We start from the raw sequence: 12,641 nt of genomic DNA, 5'->3' as shown, positions 1-12,641 counted from the left end.
CTTCTGCAAAGTGGGCTTCCAGTTCTGATGGGGAGGTCAAAAAATTGTTTAGGTGCTTTGAAGAGTGACATGGGAATGGCTCCTTGTCTCACCTGCCTTCTTCTTCCTGCAGATTACAGACAGGTTTCCCAGAAGTTTTATTTTTGGGAGGCTGAGTGTCTGAGAGGTGGCTTGTTTTAAAGCAGCACCTTCTGGAGAACAGACCCTTTCACAGAGCTTGGGTGGGACACCAAGAACCCCACCTAGCTTTTGAAATTTCCTGCTCACAGTTGGTGCCTCTACACCACCAGCACTCTGTGACAGAGTGCCCATAAACAACCCCACAGCCCATGAACAATCCCACATGAACAACCCCACAGCCCATGAACACCCCAGCCAATGAGCAACCCCACAGCTCATGAACAACCCCACAGCTCATGAACAACCCCACATGAACAACCCCACAGCCCATGAACAACCCCACATGAACAGCCCCACAGCCCATGAACAGCCCCACATCCCATGAACAACCCACAGCTCATGAACAGCCCTACAGCTCATGAACAACCCCACATGAACAACCTCACAGCCCATGAACAACCCCACAGCTCATGAACAACCCCACAGCTATGAACAACCCACAGCCCATGAACAACCCCACATGAACAACCCCACAGCCCATGAACAACCCCACAGCTCATGAACAACCTCACATGAACAACCCCACAGCCCATGAACAACCCCACAGCCCATAAATAACCCCACAGCTCATGAACAACCCCACAGCCCATGAACAACCCCACAGCCCATGAACAACCCCACATGAACAGCCCCACAGCCCATGAACACTGAATAAAACTCAGCCTGCCTTTCAGTCTTATCCTGGATACCATTTATTTTTTTTCCTGGTGCAAATGCCTGAGGATCCTGCTGCCTTGCACAAACTCCAGGCAAACACAAGATGACAAAGTGCTGTCCCTGCAGAATGAGCTCTGCCCTTCCTGGTTTGTGGGATGGACACAGCAGGGTACAACTTTCCCAGCCCCTTTTCCCTTGAGAACACAGCCTGGACGGAGCTGCCACAGGGATCATGTCAAGATCCCATTGTTCCCTGAGTTCCTCCACACTGGGAGCCCTGTGGGCTCTCAGGATCTCCTGCTGCCTCAGGAAAGTCAGGCTGATGAAGCCCCAGCCTCTTCTCAAGAAAATCACAGGATTGTAATTCCCAGCACAAGGAAAAGCAAACAATCCCTTAAAGCAGGACAGCACATTTCAAGGGACAGCACACTTTAGGAAGGAAGAAGAATGATAGCAATGTTTTCCCATCTTTTAGCATGTCCACAGAGAAAGGGGAAGCCCAAATCACTTTTGCTGAGCCCTGAGATGCTGTTTTGGGATTGTTCCCTCTTTCCCCCAGCAGCTAAAGCAAACTGCCCCAAAGTGCTGCAGAGATTCCTGCACTGGGGGTGTGCTCAAGGGAAGGAAGCACTGAGTGCACTCAGAAACACATTGCAGATCTCAGAACACCTATTTATTTATACCCACACAGAAACACCCCATGGCATTTCTGCAGGGAACACAGCACCTCACAAGTGCAATCACCCAGGCAAAACACATCAGACAGAAATACAGCCCAGCGTTTACCATTTATTTCCAAATAACAGCTCTTGCACCTGTTGAAAGGATTTGCAATTCCTCGGGTATTAGAGACATCAGCAATACTTGTCAGGAGCATTCACATCACAGGTCAAAACAATTTGCCTGTTACCCCCTGTGCCTCAAAACTGGAGCAAGCATTCTGTGCTCTGAAGGTCTCAGATCTAATTCCTTCTTTTTTTTTCCCTTTTCCCTCTCCCAGCTCCCAGAAGAGAAAACAGAAATTGCTTCTTCTCACAGAGACCCATTTTCCATTTTTTCTCACAAAACCCAAGCGCCGAAACAAAGCAAACGCCGCGTCCTATTTAAGAGAGGAGGCAAACTTACCGTGGGCAGCACCTGGGATGGCACAGAGTCCAACAGGGAAAACAAGCAGTGAAAGCAGAGAAACCAACCCCTGTCCTCTCCCTTCGAGGCTGCTCAGCCCTCTGACAGTGGCTGGAGCGTGCCAGAGACTGACAAGTTCCCTATAAACGCTGTTCCAGCAAAAAAAAAATAAAAAAACCCCAACAATGTTACTTTCACTCCCTCCCCCTGTCAAAACTCACTCAGAGGACTAAGAAATTCCCATCCAGGGAACAGTCAGCTGCAATCTGATGTTTATGGATGTAATAAAAGACTTTCAAAATGAAGATGTATGTTTTTATAACCCTAGGGTGCAGTAAAGATATATGACTAAGAGTGGCAGCTCGCCTCATCTTAAAGAGACAAAGATCCATTTCTCTGCCCTGCTCCTTTCCAAAGGGAAGACCTCTGGTAACCCCGGGTTCTGAAGAAAATGAGACATGGATCTGACATAATTTACTCTTGTTTGTCCCCTCCTTTGTAGAACAGGAGGGCTAAGGGTGTTTTTGCTCCCTTCATTTCCCTCTGTCTCATTTTTTTATACCCCTGGGCAGGGCTGAAGCCCCAGGTTCACACAGACACCTTTTCCCTCGGATTGCTTCCTTTGTTTTGTTGCAATTCCCTCTCTGAAAAGGAAATCCTGCTGCAAGCAGCCCTGGCAGCAGCTCTGGGTGCTTTACTGAGGGTCCTCTTGCAGCATCCCCCCAAAAAATCCCCTTTCTTCCCCCCTCACTGCAAACCAGCAATATTTACAGATGCAGGTGTTCAGCAAGCCAGGTTTTTGCACAACACCCTGGGTATTTTGCAGCTGACAAAAGACAACCAGAACCCCCCAGAAGATGCTGCAATGGTTAATGCTGGGCAGAGCTCAGGCTGCCCAGGGCTCTGTGCCACTCCTGCTCTTTGCCCTATGGCCTCTGCCAAGCTCAGCAGGCAGCTTGGCCAGGACACCGTGGAGAGAGGAGCTGTTCTGCCTCGTCCCCAGCAGGTCCTGGGAGCAAAGCAGGTGTGGGCGATTTGGCAGCAGCGTTTGTTCCTGTGCCCCTGCCGTGGCTGGGTGGGAGGCTGGCAGGGAGAGCCCAAATTCCCTGCCAGCCTGGCACCAGGGGCACTCTGAGCAGCTCAGCTGAGCTGCCCTGGCACAGATGGGTTATTACCCACTGGCAGGCACCCTCTGCCTCCACCACCCTGCTTACAGAGTCTCTTCCTGCACCCTCTCACCCTCTGGGATTGCGGCCAGGGAGACGCCTCCATCCTCTCGTGACTCCCTTTGTCACCCTGCCAGCCCCTGTCACCCTGCCAGCCCCTACCACTCTGCCACCCTGCCACTCTGTCACCCTGCCAGCCCCTGCCACCCTGCCACTCTGCCACCCTGCCACCCTGCCACCCTGCCAGCTTCTGCCACCCTGCCAGCCCCTGCCACCCTGCCACCCCACCAGCCCCTGCCACCCTGCCAGCCCCTGCCACCCTGCCACCCTGCCAGCCCCTGCCAGCCCCTGCCAGCCCCTGCCACCCTGCCACCCTGCCAGCCCCTGCCAGCCCCTGCCAGCCCCTGCCACCCTGCCACCCTGCCAGCCCCTGCCACCCTGCCAGCCTCACAGCCTGTGGGCAGGGAGTCCCTGGGGCTGGGGGAATGGTTTGGATTCCCCCTGGTTTGTCTGCCTTGGCCAAGCAAGGCTGGGAGGGCACAGGCATCTCCCTTTCCTTGCCAGCGTCAGGCTGGTGAATCCCTGCCCTGTATCCTCTGGCTCAGGCTGCTCTCTGCATTTCACTTTCTGTGGTTTGCTTGGATCAGGGCAGTCAGGGTAATTAAAAAACCCCACAAGCAGCCAGGTGGACAAAAGCCTCGGGAAGGGGTGAATTTCAAGCCCGAGCCCACATCCATGAATCTGTCACATGGAGCCCCAGATTGATGTCATTCACAGCTCAGGTTAATTCGGGCTGTTGCATGCAAATTCCCCATCAGGTGAGCAATCCCAAAGGAGTTGGCCACATCCCAATGCACGGATCAGCAGAGGGAGGAGGATTTTTCTCTCTCTCAGTCTCTGCCTCCTCAATCTTGCCTGAGCTGAGAGCATGAACAAGACTCCAAAAGGAGAAGAGAGAGATGCCAGAATATGAAGATTTAGACCCAGTGACAAATTTCTGTCGTTTTACCAATACCAAACCACACAAGATCTCAGGTATTGAATCATCCAGGGGGAAAATCATCCCAGTGCATCAATGCTGGGCTTTACTGCCCTAACTTTGGAGCAATAGGAAATTCCCTGAGAATGTTTTCCTGTCCTGTCAGGACCACTTTTGACTCCACAACACCTCCTTCCTCTACACTATCAGAAACAAAACAGATTTCAATTTTATCCCTCAAGAGGGTGCTAATAGGGTTTGTTCATTTAATTGTCACCCCTGTAAAATCTTGAAGTGCCTGAACCCTGCTAATTAGAGCAACAACACAGCCATCAGTTTGTGAGCTGTGAGCCAGTTCCACCAGGAGGACACAGACCAGAGCCCTTCTGCTGGGGTGAGGGACAGGATGCTCATTCAATGGACTTGGAAATTAAAATACCACTGAGAAAATAAAATGCCACAGGGGTTTTGATGCTCTGCATGGATAGCCATAAATCTGCTGCTCCAGGCCATAGGAGGAGGGACAGGGTGTGATCCAGGAGCTTCACGGGCTCAGAGCCAGTTCAGGCCTCCTCTAACCCTAATCCTGATCTTAACCCTGTTCCTGACCCTAACCCTGTTCCTGATCTTAATCCTGAACATAACCCTAATCCTGACCCTAAACCTAACCCTAACCATCCTCTAACCCTAATCCTGATCCTAACCCTGATCCTAATCCTGATCCTGACCCTAACCCTAACCCTAATCCTGACCCTAAACCTGACCCTAACCCTAATCCTAATCCTGATCCTGACCCTAACACTAACCCTAAACCTAACCCTAACTGTCCTCTAACCCTAATCCTGATTCTAACCCTGACCCTAACCCTGATCCTAACCCTGATCCTGACCCTAATCCTAATGCTAATCCTAATCCTAACCCTAACCCTGACCCTAACCCTGATCCCAACCCTTGCAGACAGCCAACCCCTGACACATCCATGGCTGCTGCATCCCACACTCTCTGGAATAATAATGATGTTTTTATTTCCAACCCTGTCCCATGACTATGGCCAGGAAATGAAGAACTGTTCCTTAGCAGGACTCCAGTGGAGATCTCCTCTGCTGGACAGCAGCCACTGCTGATGTTTTTCCTCCCTAAGGATTGAATTTTCCAGTCCCACCTTTTACAGCCTCTGTTCCCTGTGCCATTCTCCTGCAGCTGCCTGGGAGTCTGCTGGGAGAGGTGCATTACCTCCCACCACTGTGAAAATTGGGGTGACCCCCTTTTTGGCACCTATTTGGATGAGCTGCTTTGGGAATCAGGCAGAGTTGTGTGAGAAGTGAAGAACAGAACAGAGCAGGGTTGTTTTATTTCTTTTTTTTTTCTTTTAATGAAAAGGAACAATTTCCCACTCTGTTTATTCTTCCTACTGTCAGCAAAATGTCAGGAATACTTAAGATTAATGACAAGCCATGTGAAAGGGAAAAAGATACCAAGGAACATTAGTTCCATCACGCTCAGCTCAACTTTCTTCCTCTTTCCACAGCAGACTCTGTCTTATGTTTTGACAGTCTATGGCCAGGATTTTTCTTGCCCTTTTCAGCTCAAGATCTTTGGAAATCCTTGTTTTATGAAATGCAGGGAGTGAAGAGAGATCTTGCTGACACAGTGAGCTGTGCTCCGCACAAAGCAGAGCCGTGTGCTGTCAGCTGGGGATGAAAAATGAGGGCCTTGGGAGAGTGTGAAAAGTCATCCATGGTCCTATAAAAATACACTGCTAGCTTCATGTTAGGGGAATAACAAAAATACATTCAAAAAGGAGTGTGTTTTCTAGAATCCCCTCAATCAGCTCCCCAGATGGTGTAACTCAGTGGCATTCCCTGCTGGAGCCATGCTGTCTCCATTTCTCTGCCATGGGGTTACTCACAGAACCTGGGACACAGAGCCATGTGCTCCACCCCACCTTTTCTCCTGTGATAATGCAGACTGCGCTCCCAGAGCAGCAGAGTGATGCTGCTGCTGCTGCTGCAGGGTTTGTCACAACAAGGAAACACTTTGGCAGACAGCTCCTTCCCCCTTACAGTCACACGTGTGTGACTCCCTGCTCCTGGCAATCACTGACATGGGATTTGTTTATGGCTTCTCACAAATCTCACTGTGGCTCTTCCCTGTTCCCTACCCTCTGTGCTCTCTGCTCACCTTTGCTCCCTGCACAATCTCCCTGCTGCTGCCTCTGTGTCTCCCCACATCCTCCTTTCCAGATGTTTCTGCCAAGGCAGATGCCTCAGGAAACAGCCTGAGTTCCCTGTGCCTCTCCTTGAAGAAGACACAGTGATTTTAATGAAATGAATAATTTCAGAGTGTCAGAGTGTCAGTTTCCATCCATAATTCTGGACCCTCAGCCAGAAGATGAGGTGGGACCACCAAAACATCACCTCTCCCATCCCAACATGTTCACCCACTTCTGCACACCACTTTTTCCAGCCCCAGGCTTTGTCTCACCGCTGTTCTGTGTTTCCGGGACAATCACAACCTTGTGCCCTTTGTCTCTCCTATCTTCCCACTTGACTGCTCCAAGGAGTGTCCCCAGCTGATGTCCCCTGTCCTGCTGCAGCCCTGCCAGCCTCTCCCTGTGGCTCCAGAGTGTCCTGATGTGAGAGGCAGGAGACTGCAGCTGCACAGAAGAGAGAAACCACAAGCCAGAGGCTCACAGGGATTGCCCCAAGCCAAAGTTCTGCTCCAGTGTCTGAGAGCATGGTACTGACAGCAAAGGGGAGTGGGAGAAGAGGCACTCCAGCCCTGCCTGGGGCTGGGGAATGTGCTCCAAATGTTTTCTTTCACCCAGGCCCTCTTTAACCTTGTCAGGTGAATTTAAATATTTATCACACTTACAGCTACCATACCCACAGCAGAAATTATGTTCTCTCCTCAGCCGTTTGGAAATAACACGAGGCTCAAATGTTGTGCTCGGCTTTCCAGCAGAGAAAAGGGCAGGTTTAACAAAACACTGCAGGGCAAAATTTCATTTTTCTTGCTTGAAAAGCTCCCACTGCTCCATGCAAGGCTTTCCCCAGGGCATCAGGAGTGCTGAGTCAGACCAGAGCAAGGCACTGGGAAAGCTCCCTGGACTCAGCCATTCACCTGATCCTCCAATTCATTGAAATCCAGGCACATATTTAAAGCTTTCCTGCAGAACACTGTGATCAAACACTTATTCTGCTGCAGCTACAACCATGACACTGACATCTTCATGGCCACATAATTTCCACATGCAAATGTTTGAAAATTCAGCTTTACTTAATTCAGCTTTAGTAGATTCAGCTCCAAAGGGTCATTTTACCTGAGAGATGCTCAGTCATAACTGGGATCACTTTGTATGGAGACCTGGAAGAGCCACAGAGGGTTGATGTTAGCAACACTCAAAATGCAGTTTGTGTTTCACATCTGTGCTCCCTGAGAAGTACAAAGAAGTATCTGAAGATATCCCAAGCTCTCTTAAAACCTGTGAGTTTGAGTAAGCAATGGACATTTTTTCTGAACACACAACCCTCTGATTTACAGAGAATTTAGAAACAGAATTATTAGATTCTCTGATTTAGAAACAGAATCATTGAACCATAGAATTTGGGTTGGAAGGGACTTTAAAAATCATCCAGTCCCAGCCCCTTGCCATGGGCAGGGACACCTTCCAGCATCCCAGGCTGCTCAGTGTCCAGCCTGGCCTTGGACACTCCCAGGGATGGGGCATCCACAACCTCTGCTCTGTGTTTGTGCCCTGTCCTGTGCAGGATCTCCCTCCCAGCTGCTGGGGCTGCACCACACAGTGCAATAAAGGCATTGAAGAGTCATCATGGAATATGGGCCCAAGCCAGCAATGAAGAGACAACTCATCACTCATCACAGGTTTTGAGCTTGCTTTTCCAGTAATCTGCTGGTTGTGCCCTAGCAGAGCAATCAGGAGTGGGGGAACAACAGAGATGTGACAGCAAACAGAGAGGGATGGGAATAGATATTCTACATTAAATACCTAAAAGCAGTAATTTTTTTCCCCTAAGACAATTACTCCTGCTTTAATAAGTAAAAGTTTTGCAAAAAACCAAAAATCTTTCCAACCATCACTTGTGCTACAGGCCAGCACACATTTCTTCTGCCATCCCCTCCTTCTGCACACAAACACCTTCTGCAGGCAGCCCCTGCCTTGCCTTGGGGCTCAGCCTGCCCTGGGGGAGTAGGTGGCAGCAGGGCTCACCTCTCAGTGTTGGCAGGCATCGTGGGATCAATGGACACCATGCAGTTGTCTGCTGTCAGAAGGGAGATGGTGGTGTTCCTGAAAAGCAAGTTCCAAAGAGGGTTATGTGACCTGGAAATGCCAGCTGGAATCCTGGGCTGCTGCTGCATGGGATGCAGAGCCATCTTCCCTCCTGCAGACGCATCTTGTCTCCTTGCTCCTGGCCTAGTAACCTCTGTTACCTCAGAGCAGAAAGAGTCAAAGCCCAGAGCAGGGAAGGCTCAATGCTTCACCCATGAAAAATGTGAAGTGTGATAATTTTTGATCTCAGAGCAGACCTTGCTCCCTGCTAATTCATTTATTCTCTTGACTCACTGAATAATAATTTCTGTTAAAAAGCTGTATTTTGTGATAGATTGACTCAGCAGCTATGTATTGACTCATCCCATACAAATGACTTTTGGTGCTATGAATGTCTTGAAGTTATTTAGTTATTCATTTGCCAAAACAAACAAAACAAATATCTTGCTGAATATGGGGTCTTTCTCTTTTTTAATTACTGTGCTAAGGGTGATCTCATAGGCTCAGATGTAAACCTTGGAGGTTTACTTTGGCTCCAGGATCCTGGTTGAAATGCAATTTTCCTTTGAAAATCTTGTGACGAAAATAAAATGCCAAATATGCAGTGAACACCCTGACTGTGAGTGATTAAAACTGCTGAACAAAGTTTCCTGGGTGATGGAGTGGAAGTCTTTGACATCACAGGAAAATGAGAGTTATTAACCTCTCTAATGTCAAATAGGAGGAAATAGAACAAACAGCAAAGGGCATTAATTTTGTCCAGCAGCTTATGCAAATTCAATTTTATCTTTCAATCCTCAGAGCTGGAGTCATGCAGTAAAACCATGATTAGAAGACTGGTTTATTTTTCTCCTGCACTTTTCCTGTACTGTAAAGCTGTGTGTCCAGAGATAAAGACTTTGCCTTGTTGCGTCCAGCCTGGGCTGCTCCAGATCCTTATTGAAACAGCAGATTCCCCCTTCTGGAGGTGATTGAGGGTTCTGGAAATGACTGAGGGGCTTCCCTCCCCTGATGCACTGCCTGGAGGTGATGGATGGATGGATGGATGGATGGATGGATGGATGGATGGATGGATGGATGATTGTGGCAGTACCAGTTGTGGGTTTCTCTGGGTCTGGATTGAAGGCACCTGAGATGGTGTTGCATGTTCACACTCAGGTGTTTATTGTTTCTTATCAGTAAAACAGTCTCACTACTGTGAGTTCTACAGCTTTTCATTAGAAGGCACAAAATGGCCAACAATCTCTTATTACAAGGTCTTTTAAGACTAAACTATCCAATGAAGAACTGACACCTGGATTATTTTCCCTTTTAACCCAATAACTGATCCCACAGAGCTGCAATGGGGACTTTTCTGCCCAATTACAAAATGCCACCCAAACCCATGGAGAAGAAGCATGAAGAAGAAACCTAGGACAACACCCTGTGCCCTCCATCTTGCTTCCATCCACAACATAATAAAAATCCCAAATCCTCTCACATCCCACAGGAAAGAGCCACAGAACCTCAATTTCTCACCAAGTGATACACCTACACTGCTCTCTATAACCTATTTCACACTTTTGTGGATTCCAGTCTCTCTTGAAGTCTGGGAAACTTTCTCCATGAATGAGGGTCAGAGTCAGTGCTGCCCTGGGGGTCAGGGATGGATGGATGGATGGATGGATGGATGGATGGATGGATGGATGGATGGGTATTACACCATCCACCACATGCCAGCCTTTCACAGACACCCTCCCATGACCCTGGACCCCTCTCAGCACTGAGGTTTCAGCTGGATACTGCTCTTGAGGTTGAAGGGAACAAATCCTATTTGGATTTTCCCCAAATGGAAAATCACAGCAGGAGGGTTACAGGGACTTTGTGAGACTACATAAATTAGGAAATACATGGCCTGGGCAATGGATTTGGAGATATTTATGTTCTATAAAATGCTTCAGCTGGGGTACTTTGGGTTTGACTATCCCATACCTGGGATTAGATTTTAAAACACCTAAAGAGAAAGCTTATTACCTGGTGGCAATACTTCTTGTTAGCCCAAATTTTTCCCCTAAAAAACAGGTTCTAAACATGTGCCTGCATTTCACTCAATATGGGCAAAAAAGTAGCAGTGAGATATAAGTGGTAGGTGTGCCCAACCTGTGTGTACTCAGGGCTGGTCTTCTTCACTTGCTTTTATTTTAGATTATTTCTCCTCTGTTCTACTCTATTCCACTCTGTTCCTCATGTGCAGCCAACACCGAGGTGGCTCAATTCCCTACCTCCACATTTTCCAGCTCTTGATTGTCCCAGTTTCTTCCTCCAGCAACAAGAGACAAGCCTGAATAGCAGCTAAATAAATCATTTGGGGCTTGTCTTTAAATTGCTTCCAAAGGAAAGAAACAAAAGTGAAATGAATGTCACAAATGACAGACCCACCTCGGTAGCCCTGTTGCAATGCAGCAAAGGTCCATAATATCTTTGGAATTGCAGTATTTACTGAAGATCACCTTCCAAAGGAAACAGCAGCAGAGGGGGAAAAAAATGAAGAAAAAGAGAAAGGATGGTTAGTTCCTACAGAGATTTGAATCCTGTTCAGGCATGCACTGGGCTAATTTTAAGGCACAGTCTGTGATTTCAATTATCTGGTTTGATTTGTGAGCTGGAATCTTTCTCTGCTCCTGTGTAATACCTGTGTGTTTGTCAATAAAGCAAACAAGATCTGGAGACCTAAGTGTTGTTCAGAAGTGGAGCAATAACCTGTGTGAGCTGAGAGCAGGGGGCTTCCTTAAAATGCAGTGCAGCTGTGGGATGAAAACAGCTGTAAATTAAAGAGTGTAAGAGCCTAGATTTAGGAAGAACACTGCCCAGATTTGAGCAGGTCATGGGATGATATAAAAGGGCACTGCTTTTTGGACCACACCAGCTTATACTAGGTTGAAAGTGAGCAGAGCTTGTGCCAAAATTCCCACTGACTGTCAGATGTTCCTGTTGTTAGGTCAGAAGCCAGACCTGGAATTACAAAATTTGCCACTGTTACCTTCCCATCTCCCCAAACACCTCTTCATCCTCCCACCCTTCCACACACACCAGGCAGACCCAGTGCAAAGACTGAGCAGCACATCCCCAGTCCCATTTTTCCATTCAGTGACACAATCCCAGCCACAGTTTTCCCCAAGACTCCTGTGTCCATCAGGACTTGTAGGTCATGGTCCTCCCAGCTTTTTCTGCAGTCAGAAAACACTTTAATGATACCATTACAGCACTTCCCATCAGTCTCACTATGCCCCAGTGCAATATTTAAACTCTGTAATCTAAAGCTTGTTAAATTACTTGCCCTGGATCTTATCATGGGTGAGTGGCAGGCCAGAAACAGAACCCAGGAGTCCTAATTTGATGTCTTATTAGATTAAGAGACAGCACATTACCTCTGAAAGAAAAACACTCAGGAATTCAACAGCAGCACTCTGCATGAGGAGTGTCCCATTTCAATAAATGTGTATTTGTAGGATGTCTGTCCTTGTGACTGAGGTCCCTGAGGTTGCTCCCAATCCAAACTCACTTCTCCTCTGTTGGCTGCACGTTGCACTATTGAATCTTCCAGTGCTCTAAATCAAAATCTTGTTCCTAGTGGACTTATTGGGGAAAACAGCCTTTGAAAAAAAGGATCTCTGCTGCCAGTGAGAAAAAACAAACAAGTGTGGGTGGAATAAAAAGAAAGTGCAGACATGAGAATGAAGGATGGGGCTTGAATGGTCCTGCCAGTGTTGTGTCCCTTTCCTCAGAGCAACTCTGAGCTCCTCGTGGAGGCAGAAATTAAATGCCTCATTGCAGCCAGACTCTCCTTAAAGCCAGGAACAGCAACAAGCAGTGGGGATGGTTTATCCAGTGGGGATGGTTTGTCCAGTGGGGATAGTTTGTCCAGTGGGGATGGTTTATCCAATGGGGATGGTTTATCCAGGGGAATGGTTTGCCCAGTGGGGATGGTTTATCCAGTGGGGGTGGTTTATCCAATAGGAATGGTTTATCCAGTGGGGGTGGTTTATCCAGTGGGGGTGGTTTATCCAGGGAAGATGGTTTATCCAAGAGGGATGGTTTATCCAGTGGGGGTGGTTTTTCCAATAGGGATGGTTTGTGCAGTGGGGATGGTTTATTCAGTGGGGATGGTTTGTCCAGTGAAAATGGTTTATCCAGTGGGAATGGTTTGTCCAGAGGCTGCTGGTGTTGATGGGATGGTGCAGGGGTTGGTAGGGGGGAGCAGGGG

The 12,641-nt window shown here is 48.2% G+C and overlaps 1 protein-coding gene across 3 annotated transcripts in view; it reads right to left on the bottom strand.

The window, feature by feature from the left end:
* The window catches only part of PDE9A (phosphodiesterase 9A), a 57,138-nt gene that overhangs the window by 30,354 nt on the left and 14,143 nt on the right, over positions 1 to 12,641 (bottom strand). The window contains exons 2-4 of one of the 3 annotated variants that reach the window (XM_054291311.1): positions 10,817 to 10,887; positions 8,339 to 8,416; positions 7,430 to 7,473 (exon numbers count right to left, since the gene is read on the bottom strand). In XM_054291311.1, the coding sequence (XP_054147286.1) occupies positions 7,430 to 7,473; positions 8,339 to 8,416; positions 10,817 to 10,887 (193 nt within the window). Of the gene's footprint in view, positions 1 to 1,652; positions 1,674 to 1,962; positions 2,148 to 7,429; positions 7,474 to 8,338; positions 8,417 to 10,816; positions 10,888 to 12,641 lie in introns of those variants that run through there. The other 2 variants (XM_054291314.1, XM_054291312.1) reach the window with 2 other exon arrangements.

Source organism: Melozone crissalis, unplaced genomic scaffold (genome assembly GCF_028551555.1).
Source record: "Melozone crissalis strain CALT ecotype California unplaced genomic scaffold, PUWL_Pcris_2 ptg000090l_1, whole genome shotgun sequence".
NCBI classification, from domain to species: Eukaryota; Metazoa; Chordata; class Aves; order Passeriformes; family Passerellidae; genus Melozone; species Melozone crissalis.
The sequence above is the reverse complement of the archived record's forward strand: the minus strand, read 5'-3'. Positions and strand labels throughout refer to the sequence as shown.